This window comes from Lissotriton vulgaris, chromosome 9 (assembly GCF_964263255.1).
Source record: "Lissotriton vulgaris chromosome 9, aLisVul1.2, whole genome shotgun sequence".
Classification (NCBI taxonomy): Eukaryota; Metazoa; Chordata; class Amphibia; order Caudata; family Salamandridae; genus Lissotriton; species Lissotriton vulgaris.
Window position 1 is genome coordinate 933,442,453 of NC_141697.1, and position 25,608 is coordinate 933,468,060.

Below are 25,608 nucleotides of genomic sequence, written 5' to 3' on the forward strand. Positions count from 1 at the left end.
GCCTTCTGGAAGGTTGTTAAAACACCTTTTCTGTTGAAGTAGCGATCACTGAGGGTCATTGGCTCGAACACTTTCTTAAGATATATAATGGTCCTCGTTCCATGAATAATCATGATATTGATAGCGTAGGCCCTCCTTGTCAACCACTTGATCTATATTTTAGTGTTAGCAAAGTAAACAGGGCTCTCTCGCTAAGTGCAGGTGGGAAATCTTCTGGTCCTGAAGGGATACCGGTGGACTTGTATAAGTCCAACGTCACCTTAAGGGCCCCGGTCATCACACAAATAATCAACGCTAGCTGTAAGGCCACTTTCCCATCAACCTGGGTGGAATCCACTATAGTTCCCATATCTAAGAAGGGTGATCACCAGGACCCGACCTGCTACAGGCCCATTTCCCTATTGGATTCCATAGCCAAGGTTGCAGGACGTATCGTCCTAGAATGTCTACAGCTCTGGGCAGAGGAATATGTAATTCTATCAGATATTCAATATGATTTCCGTGAAGGATTAGGGACTGTGGAGCAGAGTCTAAACCTGCCGATCCTAATGGGAAAGTATGTTAGGGCAAAAAAGGGAAATCTGTACCTAGTTTTCATTGACCTTACGGCGACTTTTGACTGCGTGAGGCACTCAAAACTTTGGGAGTTTCTGGAATCACTTGGGGTTGATAAGAATATCATTCATTTTATCAGCTGCCTTTATAATGGAGCTAAATCATGTGTGCGATTTGGTATAGGAGGTGAACGCACTGCCCCCTTCCCCATTGGAAGGGGGGTTAGGCAAGGCTGTGTCCTAGCCCTCTTTCTCTTTAATCTTTATATTATTGGGTTAGGTCAGGCCCTCCTTAAAGATGTTAATGATTTTCCCCAAGTAGGTAATCGTCCCCTTCCCAGCATTACTCTATACGGATGATTCTGCAATCATGCCCCGCACCCAGATTGGCCTACAAAGGACCGTAAACAACTTCTTTAATTTTATGAAGGAGCTGGATCTTAGGATTAACATCTCTAAAACCTTTGTAATGAGATGCGGTCACAGGATTAAGAAATGCAGGGACATTCTGGTGGAGGGTAAACCATTGGTATCAACTAATAGCTTTTCTTATCTAGGAATTCTGTTTAGTCATAATGACACCTGGGCCGAAGCCGTGGTAGCAAAAAAGCTGGCTCTAATAAGACCAACAGCTGCTTTTGCAACTGTTATTTATGGGGCCGGGATATGGGGTTTTGTAAACACAAACTCAATACAATTAGTGGAGAATTATTTTATTAAATATATTTTGTCAGGTTCCTCCAGTACCTCAACATATGTCTGCCATGCTGAGTTGGGTCTCCCACACATATCAGACCTCATTAAAATGGAACCAATTCTCCTCTGGCAGAGGATCTGGGCAAGGGAGGAGACCAAACATAACAGGGACCTATTACAGGAGGGTGCGCTAAGGATACCGTGGCTTAAGTATATCCAGGACTTTATAAAAGACATAGGTAACCCGGAATACTTCACTAATCCCAGCACTATTGCCCTGATTTCTAGGAAAAGTCTTAGAAAGGTGGTACTTTCTTTCTTGGAAAGTAAAAGACTGTCTGGAGAAGTTAGTAAACCAAGTGCTCTGAATCACCAGATGGTCCTTAGTACCTTTAGCCTACAGCCATATTTAGCTTTCGTGCCAGCTGGCTTTGACAGGCTTTTACTATTTAGATTCAGACTGGGGACAATACACAGATTTGTCTCTTTCCCCAAGATGAATGATTGGGCAAGTGAGCTACAACTTTGCCCATGTGATAACCTGTCGCCCCAATCCTCTATGCACTTGGTTCTATTTTTAAATTTTATACGGAGGCAAGAAAGTTTTGGATAATCCTGATTCTACACAAGTGGGGCCTGAGACAATGCCGACCTGCTTTTATTAAGCTCCAGTTTTAGAAAATGAACATATTGCCTGGAGGCTATCTATGTTCTTAAAAAGGATACTCCATCACAGAAAGAGCATTGTTGTTTAGGATTAAGAAGGAGGCTTTTTGTAGATATTTGCTTGATAAATCATAGTTTATTTTAATTTGTGTAATTAACCATGTGATGTATTTTTATATTAACCATGTGATGTATTTTTATGAAGTTAAAAACATCAATGTTTTTAACTTTGTTATTTTTCTTTATTACTTGCGCTTTTTATGATTGTCCAACCACAATCAAAATAAAGCTTCGTTCTGATTCTGATTCTTCTCCATGATGGTTTCCTCAAGTGGCCCCGGTCAGCACATGACCCAACGACGAGATCCCAATGGCGTCCCAGCCATCGAACCCCGCCAGTGCGGCCAGCGCGGGGAGGCGCCCGTTGTTCCACAACGGAGTCTCCGCCGTTAATTTACCCCACCATCCCATACGACGCAGCGCCTGTCGCCACACAACAAAGACAACTCGCGTGGCTCATGGCAATGTCCGCCGCAGCCCAGCCGAATACAGGATCGTGTGTAGTGTGTTGTCCCCCATCAGCGAGCGCTCCAGGGCATATGCTGGGTCCCCTCTGTCTCCATACTACCATTCATTAAGTACCAGCAACTGGGAGGCCTGATAGTAGGACAATAGGTCCGAAGTGGCCAGACCACCACAATACGTAGACAGGAAGCATGTCCGCAGCGCCACCCTGGCAGCACCTCCAGCCCACAGGACACGGCCTAAAACAGAGTTGACCTGCCGAAACCACTGGGGGTTAATTAGGTGGGGGTAGCTTTGCAGCTGGTATAAAAGGCACGGGAGCGCAACCATTTTGAAGATCGCGGACCTACCGAAGATAGTTAGGGGCATCCGAGACTACGTTTTCACGTCCATCTGAACCCTCTCCCATACTGGTACTATGTTGCGTTCCCAGGCAATATCTACAGATTCAGAGAGGAACACTCCCAGATACTTCAAACCCCCGGCCGCTACCTGCAACCCTGACGCCCAGGGGTCCGCCACAATCCCGCCCCCCCAACACCCACAGGGTGGATTTAAGTGGGTTTAGAGCAGAGGCCCGATACCTCCCCGAAAATACGCAGGATTTCCAAGACTCGGGCCCGATCTATGTAAATCAGTAAGGAAGAAGAGGACGTCATCTGCATACAATGCAATTCTATCCGTGAGGTTCCCATTCCACACAAAGCCCCTCATCTGTGCGTCTATGCGCACCCAAGAGGCCAGAGGCTCCATAGCTAGTGCAAATAAGTATGGGGAGAGCGGGCACCCCTGCCTGGTCCCCCGACCAATCGGAAACTTTTCTGAGACCGCCCCGGAGACATGCACCGAAGCTGTGATATCGGTATACAGTAGTTTGATGTAGGAAATAAACACTGGGCCCAGATTGAGGCGAGGCAGGAGCGCAAATAGGTACGTCCAACTAACCGAGTCAAAAGCTTTATCAATGTCCGCTAGTAGCAGAGCCGCCTGTTCCCCCGTTGTCCCCATGGCATCCACCGCCGCCTGTGCCCGCCGGATGTTATGCCTCGTCGCCCTATGTGGCATAAAGCCGGCCTGGTCTGGGTGGACCAGATCTGTCACATACGGGAGTAGCCGGTTCGCCAACGCCTTAGCCAGTATTTTAGCCTCTATGTTGAGCAGAGATATTGGGCGATAAGAGTCATGTTTATCAGGGGGTCTGCCCGGCTTCTGAAAGACCACAACCTCGGCATGACGCCAGTCAGGTGGCAACCTACCCCGCGCCGCCTCCAGTGCACTCTAGTAATGGGACCCCAGTTGGAGCTGAAATTTCTTATAGAATTCACTCGGGAAGCCACTTGGCCCAGGTGTCTTCCCCGTGTTGAGCTGTCCCAGTGCGTCTCCTAGTTCATCCGCTGTAAGGGGGACGTCGAGTGCCGTCCTGGTCTCATCAGAGAGCGCCCTTGGAGGCAAGTCATCAATGAATTTAGCGACCTCATTCGCCGACAGACATTACCGTGGAGCATATTGCGCCGTAAAGTAGCTGGCAAAACTCGCTGCCAGCTTAGCCGGGTCCGTAATCGCCACTCCGTCCTTAGCAGTGAGGCCCGGCAGCGTAATAGGTTGGAGAGTACGTTGACATAGCCTATGGAGCATTGTACAGGACTTATCGCCCCACTGATAAACTCTACTCCGCGTGGCCAGCCACGCTTGTCTAGCCTCATCAAGTAACACAGATGCATAGGACTGTTGTGCCTGCAGGAGCAACCTCACCGCGATCTCATCTCCCCCTCCCCGGCACCGCGGTTCCAACGTTTCCACCAGCGTGGCTGCCTCAGCGATTGTCTCCCGGCGTCGTCGACGGGCCGCCGCACACCACGCAATGTCTATACCCCGTATGGTGGGCTTCATCGCCTCCCAAACTACGACTGCGTCTATATCGTCTACTAGGTTTTCCTGCCAGTAATGGGCAATCGCCCCTCGTAGATGCTGGATATAGCCGGGCTGCTGAAGGTGCTACGAGGACATCCTCCATCGGAACGGTTGTCGTTTCCTAAGCAGCTCGACCCCGACTACCACCGGGGAGTGGTCAGACAGCCCTCTCGGCAAGATCCCGGCCTCCCGCACTCTGCTCAGGAATACACTGGGCACAAACACATAATCCAGCCTCGAGAAGGAGCCATGCACCGCAGAAACATACGTGTACTCGCGTACCTTGGGATGCATATGTCGCCACACATCCACCCAGCCCATCCCCTCCACCATTGCATGCAACCGGGTAGGGGGGCAGCCGTTGGTGTCCCCTGCAGTCTCTGACGGTCCATACATACATCCATCACCTCATTCCAGTCGCCCCCCACTACAGCCAAGGACTCTGGGATGTCCTCCCATACTGCAAACAGCTTCTCAGACAAGGCCCACTGCAGAGGAGGAGGGGCATGGACACTCCCAAAAACCACTGGTTCAGTGCCCACCATCCCTTTAACAAAAATGTAGCGGCCCTGTGGATCGGCCCACTGCCTCTCGTGGACGTAGGCCAACCTGCGATGAATCAAGATAGTAACGCCTCTGGACCCCCTAGAAAACCCGGCATGAAAGACTTGTTGGTAGCCAAACCTCTGTAGACTAAGCACCTTTGATCCCATCATGTGTGTCTCTTGTAGCAATAGCACATCTGCAGCCTCCCTCTTCCCCCATCGCAAAATCGCCCCCCGTTTAATCTTGTCAAGCATCCCCCTGACATTCCAGGTTACCACCCGCATGGACTCACTGGGGAGCGCTGGAGACACTTCAGCCATAATCGAACTGGACTAACCAAGTAGGCCCTCTGCGCCACACCCACACACTCAGTACCGTCATCAGTAAATCAGAAAAAATCACGTGCAGTCCCTCCCACCTACCCCAGGTTCAGGTGCCGAGTTTTTAGGAACCCGGTGGTGCCAGGGGATAACACCCGAAGACCTCTGAGTTCTCCCTGTTCCGGACCACAGAAACACAGAGTCTTCTAGGTGAAGTCAGAGATCGAGTTTTATTGGCTGCAACCAAGTAACATGTGTCCTAGAAGTACAACAGCACGGGTCGTAAGTTCTCAGGAGACTGTTCGTTTTTACAGAACCAGCTTTCTCCTTTTATACAAAAATGATACCTGCAGGCAAGAATTCTTTAGTTTACAATACAGTCATATACATATTTTCAAAATAGAACAAAAAGCGAAGTCATGATGACCAACCCATATTTTAGATGTCCAGTTCGTGATGGATTACCCAGCCAGGCCCAGAACTCCCATCGGATATCGATGAAAACCCCAATAAAACAGGGCACCTCCTCGTCGTAAAACTGGCCATAAACAAGGAACATGGACAGGTGTATGTGTGTAGAAAACATGGCCTGTATGTAGTGAATGGTTTATGGCATGTTATGTATTGATGCTATCTGATTCGGCCACTGGGCGAGGAGCTGCCCAAACAGGTTTGGCTGGAGGCAGTGGAGTCAGTTTGGCCACGTCACGGGGAAGTCAGCTAAGGTGGACGTGTCCTTTCAGATCAAACTCGGGCTCAATCAATTGACTATATGAGGGCAAGCCATAAGATGGATGCCGTTCACAAAATGGAGTCCGAGGGTTCAGAACGGAAACCAGGATTTAAGGGTGTTAGCATCACTCAATCATGACGCAAATGCATAGGGATAATGTCTTAATCATTACCGGTCTGCTGATACCAAATTCGTCTCCCTGTTCTGAAGGGTCATAAGTCGGTCCAATTGAAGTTCAGCTGTCAAGTTACTAAGGGCACCGGCCGTTTCGGTCACGGCGGATTCGACGACCCTCGATAACTGGCGAATGTTCCTGCTGTTCACCATAGGCCCCCAAAATGGCAGAAAACCCTTTGCGAAGTCTCCAAACTCTTGACCCGCAGTGTCGTCTTGACTCACAACACCCCTAACTGTCCTTGTCCGGTGGTAATCTGCCTTGGCTGTGTAGGTAGGTGGCAGCAGAAACGAGATAAAACATGTGCCAGAGAAATCAGGGGGCAACCATGCGTATGCTCTGTCATGGCAGACGAAGTATGTACCCTTAGCCGCTAAGAATGGAGGGGAAGTTCGGGATGCAAACACGTACGTTTCCGTGCATACGCTCTTCCCCAACTGTGCTTTGGGATCCCTGCCAATACCTTGCAGACATAGGTGACCTCGGTGGGGTACTATCCAAACCGGGGAGGATTTCTTTGTTGTCTGGCTCCTACTCAAGGAAATCCCATACTTGGTGATGTTCCATCTACTGTACGGGGTAAACTCATCCTTGGGAATCGTCCGAGAGGTGTCGATATCCCTGCTCATATTTCTTATTCCTGCCACTAGTGCCTTGTTGCTGGAATTGCTCCCTGTGGGACGCGGGGAATATGGTTCTATGGCAAACAGGAACATTGTCTGGAAAGCCCACAGAGAACCATAGTAACTGAAGGGCAGGACAAAGTAAGGGATGCCCTTATCGGTTGCGTGCGGCATGAGTCCACATATCCAACAATTCGATGTGTTCATTATAGATTGGTGCTGGTGTAGGAGTTGGATGAATGAGTTATTTACAAATTCTAGTCTTCTGGCAGACTCGTGTTCTGGTAGGGAGTGAAAGGAGTGCGGGGAAATAGTAGGAGGAGGTGTGGGCTGAGTGTTATGTACAAAGGTAACTTGAAACGTGAACAAAGTATAGCCAATCAAGAACATCATTATGCTACACAACATGAAAATACATGTCATCAAGAATCTTTTTCTGGTTATCGTAGTGCATATTTTCCTCTTAAAATTCGTGGGTCTAGCAGGTCTCTCTACCCTCGGAAACTCCATCCTCTAGTTGCTGCCCGCGGTGGGAGATTGATTCTGCCAAGGAGTGCGCTCCGTTCAGTCCGGGGTAACTCCCTCAGACCGACCAGAACCGTTGACCTAAACGTCCCCAGCTGCACTCCCCAGACCTCAACCGCGGCCCTAGCAGCAGAACCGGATGGCTGTTCGAAAATCAAAAATGAGCTAGTTCCCTGGGCGAGAGAGCTGTAAAATCAAAAATAGTTCATGGGAAAAGGGGGGGATCGTATCAATCTGTTTTTATTAGTTCTTTTCCTCTTGACCTCAGATTATATCGTTGTTTCCCAGGTACGGTGTGGTCTTCAAACAATGTTTCAGGTTCTGTAGTGTCCAACTGCATTGACGGGGGCACAAATCCTTGCAAAATACGATCACTTTCCTTTTCGGTACCAGTTCCTTTTAAATGTGCATCGCTGAAAGGGACGAAGCGTGGTATGGACTCGGTCTCGGAGTCAGCAATTCCTTTCTGGACCCACCGGTCATATGGAAGGGGCAGTGGGACCAGTTTACAGTGGGCGCCGTGCACCCAATGTTTTTTCCCGTGGACACGTACAGCAGAACGGGTGGATAGCAGGACCTGGAAAGGTCCGGTCCAACGAGGCTCCTCGTTCTTGGTTCGCCTGAAGTTCCGGACTAGGACCCAGGAGCCAGGTTCGATGGCGTGGCCTGGATCGTCAGACGCCGGTGGAGAGGAGCTGAGGACCTGTTGATGTAAAACATGCAGTTTAGTTGTCAATTCGTGCAAATAATCAAGCAGTGCGGGGTACTCTACTTCACTTAGTCTCTTGGGCCTTGGCACACCCAAGATGTTGGCTGGGCGGCCAAACACAATCTCATGGGGGCTGAGTCCTAATCTGGAATGGACAGTCATTCTAGTTGATAGGAGTGCTAAAGGTAAGGCGTCAGGCCATTTGAGACCTGTACTGGCTTGAATGTTGGCCAACTTTAATTTTAGCGTGCCGTTGTAGCACTCAACTAATCCTGCCGATTGGGGGTGATTCGCAGCGTGAAACTTCTGGTGTATGCCTAGACATTCGCACACTCTCCTCATCACTCGTCCCACGAATTCACTTCCATTATCGCTCCAGACCACTCGAGGCATTCCAAATCTAGGGAAGAATTCCTTAACAAGGGCTTTGGCAGTTGACAAGGCAGTGTTGTCCTTAAGGGGATACGCTTCCACCCACCTGGAGAAGGTGCAAACAACTACAAGCACATACTTCAGATTGTTGCACCTCTCCATGTGGATGAAGTCGAGCTGCAAGTCCTCGAACGGATACGTTGGAGGTGCAAAATGACCAGCTGGAGTTGGGGTTCCCCTACCTGGATTGTACTTCAAACACACCATACAGTTCCTGACCAAATTCTCTGCACATTTTGGGATACCACTATTCTGCCATACTGGGGCCAATAGTTTGCAGATTCCCTTTGCACTAATGTGAGCCATTCCATGGGCCATTGTCACCACTGCAAGCACATATGCATCGGGTAACAGCCATCGCTGATGTTCTGACAATTCGACCCCACAACCATTCGCGTCCAACCTACCCTTGCTTTCTCTCCATTCATTCACCTCTTTTTCAGTGGCATCAGTTTGTATAGACTTCACACTTTCAATAGTGTCCTCACACATACCTACATCGGTAATCCATCTTGCAGGACCTACAACATACATTCGACTCATTGTGTTCCTTGCAGTCTCTTTCGCAACTTCGTCCGCAAAGGCATTCCCGCGACCAACATCATCTTGAATCTTTCTGTGTGCACTGCATTTCACAATCGCAACCAGTAGGGGCAAGGTCAGTGACTCGAGAAGGTCGTTCACCAGCTGACCATGTTGGATTTTTGCACCGTGTGATGTCAGGAACCCACGTTCACGCCACAATCTTCCAAAACTGTGAGCTACGCCGAAGGCGTATTGGCTATCAGTATACACATTCACTCGCTTTCCTTTTGCCAACACACATGCTCTTGTAAGTGCAACTAACTCTGCTGCTTGTGCAGAATTATGGGGGATGCGAGCTGTCTCTACAATCGTGTGCAATGTTGTCACAGCATATGCTGCAGTTGTATCACCATTTGGCAACTTGAAGCATGAACCATCAACCCATAAAGTGTAATTACATTCAGGAAGGGGAGTGTCCTGCAAGTCTACTCTCCCTTTTGTCTCTTCTTCTGTCCTAAAACAGCAATCATGCATTTCGACCTTATCTGTCTCTGTTGGGATGGGCAATAGCGTGGCGGGGTTGAGTGTATCGCACCTTTTTATGTGAACGTGACTCGCTAATAGTGTCAGTTCATAGCTTGACAGTCGAGCACTAGTTAAGTGCTGCGTCTTCGTTCTGTTTAGTAAAATGTCTACCGCATGTGGGACCATAACAGTCAGAGTGTTATTCATTACTAACCCAGCAGACTGTCGAATACAGACAGCTGCTGCAGCAGTGGCCCTCAAGCAACTTGGTAATGCCCTAGCTACAGGATCTAGAGTCGCTGAGAAATACGCACATGGGCGCTGTTTGTCCCCAAAGTGTTGCGTCAGGACTGATAATGCGCAACCTTCCTTCTCATGGACATATAATGTAAAGGGCTTACTGTAGTCGGGGTTGCCCAACACAGGAGCCGAACATAATGCATCACGCAACTCGTGGAAACTTGTCTGACAATCTTCAGACCAAGGCATAGAAATGGATGTGTCTTTACGGATTAGTGTCAGCAAAGGTTTGGCCAATAGTGAGAAGTTCGGTATCCATTGTCTACAGTACGATGTAATGCCCAAGAAAGCACGCACTTCTCTTTGTGTCCTTGGGACACTCAATTCTGCAATTGCCTGTATCCTTTCTGGGGTCAATCTCCTTCCCTCCTTCGATAAGATGTGACCTAAGTAGGTCACTTCTTGTCGACAAAATTGCAGTTTTGAAAGAGAGACTTTGTGCTTCATGTCACATAAGTGACGCAATAAGGACAATGTGGCTTGCTTGCAAATTTCTTCAGTGTCTGCAGCGATCAGCAGATCGTCCACATACTGTATCAGAGTTGCACCATCAGGTAGGACATTCGTGTCTAGTTGTGTTTTCAGAGCCTGACTGAATATTGATGGACTTTCGCAGTAGCCTTGAGGTGCGCGCTTGAAGCGGAAGCTTCGTCCTCCTAAATTGAAGCCAAGAATATCTCTGCTCTCCTCAGCAATCGGGATGCTGAAGAAAGCGTTCTTCAAATCAATCACCGAAAACCAAGTGGCTGAAGCTGGAACCATTGTCAGTAAGGCAGTAATGTCGGGGACAACCAGAAACTGTGGTACAACGATCTTATTCACTTCTCTGAGATCAATCACAAACCTGTACACAGGTGGCTGTGAAGGATCGGTACGCTTTAAGACAGGTAAAACAGGACTGTTACAAATGTTGCCTGTCGTCTCTTCAATGACGTCTTTCTCCATTAGATCGTAAATGATCGCTAACAAAGCCTTTTCACATTCGCTAGAGATTTTATATTGGGGAATACGTGGCAACCTAACATTGGCTTTCAATGTTATGACATATGGTGCTATTTCCAAATGACCTACATCATTAGAACCAGTAGCCCAAAGTATATCCGGAAGAGATGACAATTCAGTTGGAATATTCTCCTTTGACAAATACATTGGAGAAATAACTTTCCTACCTAGGGTAAGATGTACTCCCGAAGGGGAACAGTACAACGTCGCATATAATCTCTTTAACAAATCCAGACCTAACAAGTTTTCGCCGCAACCTGTTGTAAGAATGAGGGGTGCTTCTAATTCGCATGGGCCAACAGAAAGGGGCATGGGACTAGAGATCGGGTTTCTAACAGGGGCGCCAGAAAAACCTACTGAAACATTCATTTCGCCAGACAAAGGTGCGCCAGGAAGTTTTGAGTGCATAATAGAACTTTTTGTAGCACCAGTATCCAGCAGAAACGGCTCTGACACTCCTGATGTAATCACCTCGACATAAGGTCCATTCTGATCTACTGGAACTGTAACAACTCCCTCTCTTTGTCCATGGCTGTCCTAGCAATTATTACCCTCATTCTCGTTTTCGGCGTAATAGTCATCAGCATAGTACTGGGCTGACCTCGAAGACGCATTATTCTGTTGATCAAAGCTATTCATGGAATTCTGAGGCGGAAAAGAAGTGGTATTCTGGGGGAAATTTCCACGGCCCCTACCCCTAGGAGCCTGTTGAACACCTCTACCTCTTGCACCGGAAACACCATTTAAACGTCACACCAGAGCTGGACAATTATTTTTGAAATGACCCTCTTCTTTGCAATAGGCACATTGATTCGGGCCATACGGAAAACGCTGATGGGAAAACTCGTTTCCTTGCGCGTTTCTCGAATACTGCTGTGGTTGTTGATAATTGGGCTGGCTAGGTGTGCGAGGCGGATAGGCTTGCTGGAGAAGAGCTTTAGTTTTTAAATCTCTAGTCTTTTTGTCTGCCTTATCTAGCTCGTCTTTGCGCCTGTTTTCGTAGTACTGGGCTGTGGCTAAAATCTGCGCTGACCTGGAAACAGCCCAAGCACTCTCTGAATCTTTCAATTTATTGCACAGTTCAGGAAGCAGATTATGTACAAATTTGTCTACAAACAATTTTTGGCCACCCTCGGTAGCCATATCCTGGCCACTATGATCGACGAAAGTCTCCTCAAATCTCGTGAAAAAGTCAGACACATTCTCATCTTTCTTTTGCTTGCACGCAGATAGCTTGTCCCAATTCACGCACAATTCGGGCATTAAAGTTTTCATGTACGCGATAATTCTACCGGGAAGTTCGGCTACTAAAGGCTCAGGTTTTGAACCACTAACTTGTCTAGCATCTGTAGCAGTAATATTAGCCCATGTGTCACCTAGTTCTTGCACAAGAAAAAAGAAGGGAGATACCCTATGTGCCAATATGGGACAGGGTAAGATAATCTAAAACACAAGAAAGTCCCTAGTTGTCGGGAAATACCCTCTGTCAAGGCCCCTTGTACCCAAAGGACCTAGCTCGACCTGAACAACATTGTTATAAGTCTAACCTAGTCCTTAATTTCAACCGGACCACAACTAATATACAGACAAAAAACCATTCAGTTGGATACTCAAGGTCCAAGAAATAAAATAAAATTAAAATATAAAATATAAGTCTTGTGGCATTCAAAAAGAATTTCCTATATTCGTATGTGTTAAAAACAGTAATTTATTAAAAATCATCACATTACAGTACATCACATAGCATATTACATAATCATACAAAACAATGTCATAAAAACCAAACCTAGTTCTTGATCATGATCTGTATGACGAATTTTACTCCATAAAGGATGCGGAACAACATTCCCAAACAACATGTCTACATCCACTAAATTCATTATACATGAGCTAGCAGTTTGTGATAACTCCTTATAGTACCCTGCAGGATTTTTACGGGGATCAGGTAGTGTCTGCTTGAGTGCTAAAACTTCAGATCTTTTCCAGGGGACATGTACCCATACACGCTGAAAATGCGGTGGAACGGGTGGATGCGCATTCGCATCACCTTCCCTCCAAACTGGAGGAACTTCTCTCATAGGGTACTGTCGCGTCTTTTTCCTACCTGACAAATCATCCTCATACAGTGATCTAGAGACATTTCCCTTACTCCTATAAGATAACAACAAATCTATCGCTTTTTCAACATCGGCACCTACAATCATGCCTTCATAGAACTTAAAACGCATGCGAAATAATTCCTGCATTTTGCGTTTGGGATCATTCGTCTCCAAATCTTCGCAAAGATATACACACATCTCTTCGAATACGTATCTCTGAGTGGGTGCATCCCATTGACGGAAAACTTCCATAACAGACTGAACATCATATTTTACAGTATCAGTAACCCATTTTCGCGCTAACTCATTCAGCACTTCTCGTTCCTCGTAATCAGGCAGTTGACTACGCAACTGTCTACGTCCTTTTTTGGGGGTCGTTTTAGGCGACCCAAAGAAAGGTGAAAACAGACCAGTGACGGTACTCGCCACTCTCTGTCGAACAGAAGGAGAAGCTTGTGGAGAGGCAGATGTGCCGGAAAAGACAGGCTGATGTAAAGAGGAAGTCGAGGCAATAGCAGAAGAAGTCGAAGCAGTAGCAGAAGTAGTATCGGGATAAATAGTTGGAGCAGTAGGCAAAGTTGTAGAAGAAGTAGATGGAGTATGTAGCAAAGGCGGCGGCCCTTGAGAAGGCTGCGCCGGAGAAGTAGGAACCAGCTGAAGAGGAGCTGGTGCTTGTGCAAGAGCTGCATTTCGTGTGCCAGGGCGCGGTATAACAAAACGCTTCGGGGGTCCAGTAATACTCAACGTGTATGGGGGTGGTGAATTCAGTACATGGGACATTAATGGATCTTTCTCGGATGTTCCCTTTGAATCTTGTCCTTCATGGGGCAACATCGGGTAGCATTTATCTATCGCTAATTTCTTGCTTCTGAGCATTTGTTCACTTTCCTGCTCTTCCTCATTATCCTTGTATGCAACGGCGGCTTGCACCATTGACATACCTCTTTTATTCTTCTTTGCTAGTTTCATTTCTTTCTGTTTGGCTTCTTTGCGCCATAAGCGAAAAGAGTCAAACATCGCCGGCCGGGCTTTTTTCTTGAACAATTTTACCTCGAGGTTATCTAAAATTTGAGTCAAAGCTACCATATTGGGGCCATTTTAAAACACCATCTTTGCGGGTGTACTTTATCCATACTTCATTATATGTGATAAGGCCTACTCCGTGCTTTATATATAACTCATATGTTGGAGTTCCAATCGGAGGAACCGGGCACAAATCCTCTAATCGGGAGTCCTTACTACAACCAAGACAAACAAGTTTCCAAGTCTGCTAAGACCAGGCATCTTTGCTCACTAGTCTAGCTTCAAACTTCAAGGGATTATCTATTTATGATATTCTCGTGAATACACGAATCCCTCGGTTTTGGCGCTTGCAAGCTCCAATACAAAACCGTATCTCGAGGATACCAAAAACTAAGAACCAAACTAAGGACTGGGAGACGCTCCACTTATACTTAACTGAAGTTATTGAAGATCGATGACGTCACTAGAAGACTCGTCTATCGTTTCGCTCTACCAAGGATCACTGGGTCCAAAACAGGGAGATAGTCAGGGCAGCAGTCCTTCGTAGCCGTCGGGACGCGGGGAACCTCGCAGCAAAGACCTTCGGAACCACGTCGACATACAGGGGTCGCTGAAGTGGATGGCTGTCCTCCGGAATTTTCACACGAAGCTCCTCACGAACATCTGGCTTGGACCGTCACCGCTTGATACCGCCCCGAGTTGGGCGCCAACTGAGGTGCCGGGTTTTTAGGAACCCGGTGGTGCCAGGGGATAACACCCGAAGACCTTTGAGTTCTCCCTGTTCCGGACCACAGAAACACAGAGTCTTCTAGGTGAAGTCAGAGATCGAGTTTTATTGGCTGCAACCAAGTAACATGTGTCCTAGAAGTACAACAGCACGGGTCGTAAGTTCTCAGGAGACTGTTCGTTTTAACAGAACCAGCCTTCTCCTTTTATACAAAAATGATAGCTGCAGGCAAGAATTCTTTAGATTACAATACGGTCATATACATATTTTCAAAATAGAACAAAAAGCGAAGTCATGATGACCAACCCATATTTTAGATGTCCAGTTCGTGATGGATTACCCAGCCAGGCCCAGAACTCCCATCACATATCGATGAAAACCCCAATAAAACAGGGCACCTCCTCGTCGTAAAACTGGCCATAAACAAGGAACATGGACAGGTGTATGTGTGTAGAAAACATGGCCTGTATGTAGTGAATGGTTTATGGCATGTTATGTATTGATGCTATCTGATTCGGCCACTGGGCGAGGAGCTGCCCAAACAGGTTTGGCTGGAGGCAGTGGAGTCAGTGTGGCCAGGTCATGGGGAAGGCAGCTAAGGTGGACGTGTCCTTTCAGATCAAACTCGGGCTCAATCAGTTGACTATATGAGGGCAAGCCATAAGATGGATGCCGTTCACAAAATGGAGTCCGAGGGTTCAGAACGGAAACCAGGATTTAAGGGTGTTAGCATCACTCAATCATGACGCAAATGCATAGGGATAATGTCTTAATCATTACCGGTCTGCTGATACCAAATTCGTCATGGTACGATGACATTTTGTGACACGAGTGTTGGACCTCGGTACCATATCACAGCAGGGTCCAGAATTTCAGAACCACAAGGTCCCCCCAACAACAACACCAACCCCCCCCCCCCTACCTTAACCCAATCCAGCCCCAGCCCTTCCCCTCCCTCCCCCCCCCCCTTCACCCCACGCCCCCCACCCCTATACCCCATAGAACTCTTAAGTACCTGTCGCGGCATGGGCAACCTCGGACCCAAAACAGAGGACCCAAGGCCAACCATACCAATGGATCCCAACACCACCCCAAAAACAGTAGAAACACCCCCCCCCCCAGTTAACTCCCACTCTAGTAGGAGGTTGGTCGCCCCTATTGAGTAACCTCCCGAACCCCATCCCGCAATACCACACATGCACAAGGCACCATTTAGAACTGGCAACATAGGCAGTGTTAATGCATCCAAGCGATGGGACCTGGACGTGCGACCCCCCTCAGTCGGAGCCCGTGGCATCAACAGACAAGAGCAGTTCCCCCCAGGCCCTCAATGGTCCTTTACAGAGTGATTGGAGTCCATAGTTCCACTACCTTGTGTCCCACTGGCGGAAGCGGATCTCTTCCGCGATCTGGAACTCCGGTTCCGTCCGCTCCGGGCAGGCTGGTCCCTTCGGTCCTGCGACGATCCTCTCGAACCGCCCGGGTCCAGCCGCGGTTGGGCATGCGGCCTGATCCTCACCGTTCGTCAGTCCACTTAAAGACGTCCTCAGGTGTATCGAAGAAGTGTGTCCGCGACTGGAAGACCACCCGCAGGCGGGCTGGATACAGCAGGGAATACAGTTTCGCTTTGGCGGCTATAAAGGAGTGTCGCTGTTGCTGCACTAGCCTGGTGTAGCCGGGAAAGATCATGATCTTCTAATTCTCGAATAAAATGGAGTCCCTGGTTCTTGCTTCCCGCAAGATAGCGTCCCTATCATGGTAATTCAAAAGTCTAGCAATCACTGGTCTGGGCCGCTCGCCCTCCGGTGGCCTCTGTGTCAGGGCCCGATGAGCACGCTCAATTACAAAGCAATTGGAGAAAACCCCCGGGGGTAGCCAGCTCTCCAACCACTGGGATAGAAATTGTTCCAGGTTTCCCTTCTCACACCTCTCCGGAAAACCAACGAAGCGAAGGTTGTTTCTGCGTGCGCGCCCTTCGGCATCCTCCACACGGAGCGCAAGGCCCTTCTGAATGTTTTCCATCGCCGCCATTTTCTGCTTCAGGGTCTCGACATCGTCTTCCACCACCGAAATCCTGGATTCCGTCTCCGTAATTCGTGCCACTGCATTCCGTAGGTCCTGACGCAGCAGGGTCACATCTGCACCCACTGCCCCAATCTTGGCTTCCAGCATGTCCCTGGACTGGGTGATCGCTGCCATGAGTGCCGCATTGTCCGGCCCGCTCCATGACCTCCTCCCGATGCTCCGGGCCCCCCATTGGGCCCCGTGAATTTATTGATGGGCCCTTGTTTGGATGGACCGCCACCTCCCCTGGTCATGGCTGCAGTCAACCCTGGTGCTGCTATGTTATGAGCGTTTGCACTAGCGTAAATTCCTCGCTCCTCCAATAACGTCCAATGTAGGCCAACCCAGCGTCTATTCTGCTCCTGGATGTAGACGTCCTGTACACCGCTACCACCGGTACCGGGTTGGCTCCCTGGTCGATGCTAGGACAGGTGCCGCAAGCTACACTCAATCAGGCCCCCGGTCTGCACCCACCTCACCGGCCGCCACGTGGTCCCATGGTCTCGCGGCCAACCTGCCTCCGGCCGCTCTGCACAAATTCGCCAGGTGCTGCGGGCCTCACTCACTCCAGTAGCCGTCCTCCCATGCCCAGCAGCTGATAGCACCGAAACTGGGTCCCCAGGGGAGTCACTCACTGTTCGTAGACTGCTTCAGGGCTGCGCCAGGCACGGGCACGATCTTCGCTGGTCTGTCCGACTGCCCACTAGTCCGCCGCCAGAGGAAGTACTGTAGCGTCGTGCTCGGTCTTCTGAATAAGGCCACATACAAGGGATCTCAGCTCCCCAGGCCCTGCCGCTGGTCAGTCGCAGCCAGAGTCAGACGCCAGCCCCAGCGGGCAAGAACCACCAAACTCGAGGCCCCGGCTGCCCGGAATCGATGCAGGCCGCTGCTCCCCTCGGGCGTCCTCCGTGCGCTGGTCACCACCTCTGCAACCGGCGAGACAACCGGGGGCTCGTCTGCCACTCCGCCGACCCCAGGAGGCTCCAGGCCCAGGCAGCTTTGCCGTGCGGCCGGCCCACGTACAAGCCCCTCTGCCAGGAGGCGCCAAAATCGAGGCCCCGGCTTCGCTGCCCAGGTCCAGGCCGCAGGCCACCGCCGGTGACTCCGCCGCACCGGACCGTCCAGGAGCGCCGCTTCTTGCACCGAAGGACTCTTGGCACCTTCTGTCACCCTTACCCCACAATTGGTCTGCAGTGCGGGTCCGGGGGGCCAGGATAAGAAGTCGGATATGTATCGGGCCGGCGGGAGCTCTAGGAAGCTGCGACCGCCATCGTCGCCCGCTAAGCCACGCCCCCTTCTGTGTTGCTTTTGATGGGAAGATAGATTATTCAGATTGCTCGCTATTCTGAGGGAACTTGCAGACAAAAGCAAGTATCTTCAAAGAGAGAGGACCCTGTGTAGGAAGTAAGAAGCTACACCCACAGTCAGATAACAACCAAAGTCCTTGCAGATTCTGAATGGTGAACAGTGTTAGGGAGGTCCTTCTGAGCTCTGAGCTAAAAAAAAAGCATATTTATGTTTTTATATCAAGGCATTTGCCTGGGTTAAGCTTGCTCTTACCTTTAAGTGTCTTTTTGAGATGTGACAACAGTCCACCAAGCCTCTGAAGATCAAAGTACTCCACCTTCCCATTGTAGAAGAGCTGAGGTGGAATATATGCTTCTGGAAAGAGATGAAGTGAAGAAGGGTAAATGGGGGATCGTGGAAGAAGCTGAGAAAGAAGTGAGATGGCTGACAGGATAAAGAGAGAAAGCTTAAATAAAGTAGAATAGAATGTACAGCACAAATGGAAAGGAAATACACAGAAATGACCAGCAGAGGTAGGAATGCAAAATGAATCAAATAAAAGAACATAAGAAAAGTAAGAATTATGGCACATCAAAAGGAGTGATGAATAAAAATAAAATCTAATTTTGACTAGCTGTAAACACAATACCACCAAAAGCCATGAACTGTAGGTAGACAAAGTATGTTTTCCTATAGTAAAGCATACAATCTTGAAATATGCATTACTTGAACCACTAACTGTGAAGAAACTAGGATAACAGGCAGAGTAATGATAGTCCTTTGAGGTACAGCTTAACCCTGTGTCAGACACCTTTTTTCCATTGACAAAATATTGGGAACTGTAAACAATAGTACAACTGAAGAGATCCAAATGCTACTGAGTCTTTGCCATCCTTCCACATAGGATACCACTACTTTTAAACATGTCATGACAAACTACTACAGTGCTATGAAGTTGTAATAATAGTACAATGTGTGCTGTATAAATGTCACTAACAGCACTAGAATATTATCTGGAGTCTGATCTCAACCCTTTGAGGTGGTAGGAGATTCTTCTTTGGTCGGAAATATTATTTTAACCACCTTACTTTTTATCACTGTAAATGGGGAATGTACATTTTCAATAAAAGGTATGGCTCTGGCTGGACACTGATTTGATTGTGTGATTATAGTGACATACATCAAGTCCCAAACTTACTAACACAATGTGGAGTACGCCTTAACTTCTTGACACAGTCATCTTTGGAGAGTCAGGAGCAATAAAGGAATAACTGTTCAATTTATTGCCTGCAATAGGCTGTAGGACTGCAGTGGTACATGGCAGTGCCCACCACACATAATGCCTTGTCACTACTGGCTTTCTTAGAACCTGGAGAAAAGGCCTTGCAATCATCGGTGTACAAGTTGTGTACGGCAAACACATAAATAGGATTGTACCAGGGATCCACACAAAGAAGTTCAGTGCCGAGAGAAGTTGCCTCTATTCTTAGTATCACCACCCTCCATTTAACACAGTTTGATGAAGGAAACAATCCATTTCGCTTATCTATTTCTGAAAAACCCCATAAAGATATGATTGTCACAGTATGTGATGTAGTACAAATTAGACACTGTAACAAGTTCACATCCTCCCAGGATATGCCCTGTGTAAAAGCTTCTCAACGATAAATTGACGAGGAGCAAAAACGTAGGCAAAGAAATCCGTGCACAGTGAAACCAACTTTGCAAGACAGAAAAAAGGTATATAGAGGATCTGACCAAAGCACTGCATTTGTCCTAACCTGCAAGGCCAGTTGGAAAATTAACACCAGATTCAAAATCCACTTAGAGAATACAAGGAGTTTAGGAGGAAAGTGTTCTGAAAGACTTAAGAACTTCTTTACAAATAGCTTTTACAAGGCACTTGCCCCGCTCACCACTTAATCAAAAATGGGAAGAACCTCACAGGAAAGTGGATTCAATAAGAATGACATTAAGGGTCTAATGTAGGTAGCCAAAATACCGGTCAGTAACGGTAAAATTCGGTAAATTTTACCGTTACCGACCAGTATTTAGGCATTCGTGATGTAGGGAAGGATTCGGTAATAAGGAATCGGTAAATACAGATTCCTTAATACCGATTCCTTATTGGACTTGCATTTAAGGAATCAGTAATACTGATTCCTTAAATGCAATATAGAAAGCACATAAAAGAGTGCTTTTGGGCCTTAAGGAATCGGTAATTACCACCAACTTCAAGTTGGTGGTAATTACCGAATTCCTTTAAAAAAGCACTTCTTGGCTTTTTTTGAAGTGCCATGTGGCACACATCCATGCCCTTAGGGCATGCATGTGTGCCACATGTGCACACATGCACATTTCAGGGGTGTAACAGGGTGTCCTTTGGACACCCTGGCACCCTTGAAATACCTCCCGGTATTACCGAATGTCTTCACATTCATTCCTATGGGCCTCCAAGCCCATAGGAATGAATGGGTAGGTATTCGTTATTACCGAATCCCAATTACTGATTCGGTAATAACGAATATTAAGGATTCGGTACTTTTTACCGAATTCTTACCTACATCTGAAATACCGATTTCTAAATAGTGAATCGCTAAAATTCGATATTTAGAATTCGGTATTTCACTATTACCTACATCGGGCCCCAAGTCATAGAACTTTATCCACCTGTACCCCTACACACATTTGGAAGAGGAATTCATCATGACCAAAACAAGGCCCTCAATAGAAATTAGTTTACTAAGGTGAGCATGCCTTCCTCTAAGGTTGAAGACCACCTCAGAATCTGGCACAAATGCCACACCACTACCTTAAAAAGCACCAGAGGCCTCAACTCTTTAGATCTAGCTGATTAGAGAACTATGTTCTACTCACCCAATAGAGGAAAAGCAAGATAACCTTCGCCTAAAAAAATCTCGCCCTCCAGGCTACATGTGGTGGAAGCGCAGCAAGACCAATTGAGTAATGATTTGTGGACTACCAATTCACTATGATAGTATCCCCCAGAAGGCTTGTTGCTGTAAACTCTCTGAAACAAAGGATGGTGCCTTTCTGGTTGTTCTGAGTGGCGAAACTGTCCATAAAAGTGTTCCTCAACAGGCTAAAATCCTCAGCCTCAAAATGTAGTTGCCACTAGTTTGGCCTGAGTTTCACTTTCTCCAACAAGTTCACTGAAATTTAAATGAAATTCTGCTTGATGATGTAAAACCAAATTCTCATTACCTCGCTGACTAAATATCTCCTCACTCTCTCGTTCAAATAATGCACAGGTGCCACATTATCTGTCCAAACCTGCACTGACCAGCCCTGCAAGGAGAAGGGGAAGTGTAGGAGAGTAGTATCTGCTTCCTAAGGTCACCTCCACTTTTTGCTGTCATTCTCTGGTTTTTCGACTTTAGTGTTGCTGTGGGCCTGCTAATCAGACCCACAGCCCAGCTGTTCTCTCTCTAAATTGATACCATGTACTTTAGGTACATACCAGATTGGTTACTGGGTCACCCTTGTGAGCCCCTGTATAGTACCATTCTTACAAAGGGCATAGGTGCACCTTAGGCCTACCAGGGGCTGCAGTATGTATTGTGCCACCCCTGGTTTGCCTTCCAAACTGACACCACAGGTCTGTTCACACAGCCTGGGTAAGGTGGTGTAATCACCCCTTACTTAGATTTAGTATCCCTATATCTACCTTTACATATAGACACATATACACCTATAAGTCACTCCTATGGTAGGCCTCGACAATCTTGGAGGCAGAGTGCTTGGTTTTATGTGAGAGGGTGCCCTAGCATGAGTTGAGCCCCTCTGCAGCTTTCGGAACCATCTTCTTATAGCTGTTCTATGATATAGCCATACCATATACTCTTAAGTGCATTATAATCCTCGCGGTTAATGCTAACTTTGGTTTGGCTTTATCAAAACATGTCGTGTAAGGTGTCAAACACTTTGGAATACTAATGTCCTGGCGGCGGGGGTAGCATTCCACCCTTCTAGACGGAGCAGACATTCAGTTACTGCTTTACCCAGTTAAAGTTAAACAGAGCCTCAGCATTACAAAATGGATGCTCGTGCTACAGACACGAGTCTGACCTCCTGTTGCTGGACGAAACTGCGGCAGGGGAGGCCTGGACAATAGGTTTCCTGACAGGGTTTTGTGTATTTGGGCAGGGAGGGCTGCATTCAGTGAATGCTTTACAGACACTGCCTGGGGCACACAAGGTGCCCCATGCATAGCCCGGTTCAAACCAGTTGCTGGGGCACATAGCCCCAGCTCCGGCGCAAAACTGGACAAAGGGAAAGGGGTGTAACCACCCCCTTCTCAGGTCCACCCATAGGGGGTAGTCCAACCCCCATCCTTAGTATAAGTATAAGAGCTGTGTTCCTAGGACTTTAGATTACCCTGGACGAATCTTTGAAAGGCATATTCTGGACCTTCGACGTTCCATTCTGACTGGAAGACGGAAGATATCTCCCTTGTGGTCAAGGATTGACCACCCTGTTCAAACAGGCACCAACAGCAACTTTGCAGGTCTGCATTTTCGAGGCTCCCGTCGGATCCGGAAGAATCTGCGACACAGGAACTGGACTTCCAGACTTTTCTGACCCCGATCCACATCCACAGCAAAGCTGAGACCCGTGGCGGACACGAGAGAAGTGAGACTGGAACTCCTGGACATCCTGCATTTTGCAAGCTGCGCTCCTTCAACAAGGTTTCTCGAACTTCTGCTTTGGGGTGTTTGAAGCCCCAGCCCTGAGCACCATTTGTACCGAAGCCCAGGCCCCCACAATCCGAGAGTGTTCCGTGGGCCCCGCTTTTGCATTTGAGCTCAACACGTCTTCCCGATTCCTAGTCCGTTGGCTAGTGAGTCCCCTGAAGACTCCATCTTGAAACTAACTCGCTTTCCTGGTTGCTCCAGGCTTGCTCCAGCTTCTCTGCAAAGGAGAAGCGCCACAGACCTTGCTGGTCAGCAACTGAGCCAATCTCGACATCCTGCATGGGTTGTGGTTGCCAAGGCTTGTTGGGTCCAATCCGGATACCGACACCACAGTCAACTAGATCCATCGTGGGACAGCTCGAATTCAGCGCCTAGTCATCGTCGATGCCTCCTGGACCTCGTGGCTGAAGAGACAAGTTCGACTACTTCACATGAAATCACCCGACATCGCCTAGTTCCTCCCTGGTTCCTTCCTGGTCACTGGCTAGTGACCCAGAATCTGTCCCTTCTGCTTTCAAGTTCTTCAGATCTTCGATCCACCCTTGGATCCACCCGGACACTTCTCCTCTGGTCGCCTGCAGCACTTCTTTGCTGCTCTCCATAGAAAAAGACGACGAAACCACACACGAAAAGACACCTATGCACCCGGCTTCCCTGGGTGAGGTAACACGAGTACTTCGGTGCTCCCGTGGGTCTTGACTCTCGAAGTGTCCTAGTTTAAAAGGGTTCAATCCTAGTCCATATGGAAGTGTCCTTAAATTGTACATTTGTAACTTTTACGATCTCCATAGAAAGTCAATGGTAACCTGTGCCTGTGTTTAGACACTACTTCCTAGCCTATGGTCGATTAGAGTAGCCCCAGCGATTCCACAGGCCCCAGGCCTGCTTTCTAATTCTCTTGTGGTTCTTATACCACTTACTTAATATATGGTTTGTGAGGCCCCTAGGGCATAACGTACACTGTGCAACTTATCGTATATCAATTGTGTGACTTGTATTGTATTTTTACCTCTGACATCATAAAGAGTGCAGAGGGGTTGTGCTTAGATTAAATACATATATACAAGTTTGTAAGAGATTTAGTTTCCCTCCCTATCTCGACCCCATTGAAGCCACTCTTCCTTGATATGGGCAAACGTTCAATCTCGGATATAGTTCGGCTCCGCCCTTTGCTGTTCTGGGTGCGCCTGAGAAGGACACCAGAATTAGCAAAATATGCCTTGGTGCTGGACGAACTGATCTCCTTGAATGGTGCCAATAAAATACAGTGGCTTATAAAATTGAGGAAGCTGGCTATGAATTTGGGGTTGGCTGAATCTTGGTCCTTACAGTCTCCACCCCCTAAGGGGGCTGTTGAGAAAATCTATTGGGAGTGGGTTCTTGCTGAGGATCTCAAGAGTATAAGGTGGGGAGCTCTAACAACCACATTTTTGGAGCACAAGCCCACGAGGAAGCTGGAACCATTTCTGGACTTTATTCAAGTTCCAAAAGACAGATCTCTTTTTTTGAAATTGAGGTATGGGACACTTCCCCTTAACACATTTATGGAGGGCTGGAAAGGAACATGAGCTTTTCTCCCTACCTGCCCAAACTGTCCATGTGTGCCAGAATCCTTACCCCACTTCCTGTTTGCCTGCAAAGCATACCAAAGTCCAAGATCAAGATGGCTAAAACCAGTATGCAGGGAATTGGGAGCCAGAGACTTTAGGATCGCTCTACGTATCCTTCCCTCAGACACAACATCTCTGTTTATTGTTTGCGGGGTTGCAAAATATTTATCAAGTGCCTGGTTGATTCGTAGTAGGCTGATAGATTCCAAAAAGCTGTAAATTTGCCTGTTTAGAAATCCCATACGTACTCTCTGCACTTTACCCCCTGCCACCAGGGTTTTTTATATAGCAAATATTGTGTATAGTTTTTTTTAGCGCTTTTATAGTTTTATATTTGTGCAATGCACAAACTCTTTTAATGTATGTGTGTCTGTTATGTTTGACATGTTATGTACTTTTATGATATGTAAATATCGAATAAAGTAATTCAAACAAACATATATATTTGATATATACCTTGTGTGGTGTCCTCAAGGATTATAATTGGTAAAACAACTTGCTTAACTCGCCTACTGAAGTCTTAGCCTGATGACTGCTGGCCATTGCTACCCCTAGGATAGCATTCTATTAGTTTTACTTTACAACCACCATCAATAAGGGTCGATTAGACTGGTGCAAGGTGCCCACTAGAACTAGTAGACATCATATGCCAGGCTAACTTCTCACAGGAAGCAACAAGGATCAGGCCAACCGCCTGCACCTTCTTTGGTCGCTGACCGATATATGTCTATAATGAGTGTCCATCCAAAAAAATAGTGGTCATCCTCGGAGTTCTCTAAAGCTAAATGGATTGGAGGTATTTATGTAATAGGAGGCTGTGTGACTAACCTTCAACTCTCAAAAGACTCACTTAAGATCAGGTAAACTGACATTTCAAGTGAGAACTTCAAAGTCTCCACAGTGGGCACCTCGGTCTTAACGAATCTTCTTCAGAACTCAAGGAATCAAGGGGATGGGAGGAAACGTGTAAAGGAGTTGTGAGTCCCAACTCAACTGGAACGAGTCCCCCAGAGCTCCCTGCATCGGATACTGGAGCCTGCAGAATGACGGGCAGTGAGCGTTCTCGTGAGTGGCAAACAGGTCCACCCGAGGAGTTCCCCACGTCCGGAAGACGTGACGAACCACCTAAGGATGAAGCCTCCACTCGTGGTCAGCTGAGAACTGCCGACTGAGACTATCTGCCCGCACGTTTAGAACTCCGGCCAGATGATTTGCCATCAGACAAATCTGATGGTCCTGAACCCAGGACCAGAGACGCAGAGCCTCTCTGCAAAGACAATGCGAACCTACTCATCCCTGCTTGTTGACATACCACA

The 25,608-nt window shown here is 47.7% G+C and overlaps 1 protein-coding gene across 1 annotated transcript in view; it reads right to left on the reverse strand.

Annotated features, from left to right (window-relative positions):
• The window catches only part of RNF123 (ring finger protein 123), a 2,099,603-nt gene that overhangs the window by 1,250,805 nt on the left and 823,190 nt on the right, over window positions 1-25,608 (reverse strand). Inside the window, exon 21 of the mRNA XM_086938772.1 lies at window positions 18,241-18,342. Within this exon, the coding sequence (XP_086794898.1) occupies window positions 18,241-18,342 (102 nt within the window). The remainder of the gene's footprint in view (window positions 1-18,240; window positions 18,343-25,608) is intronic.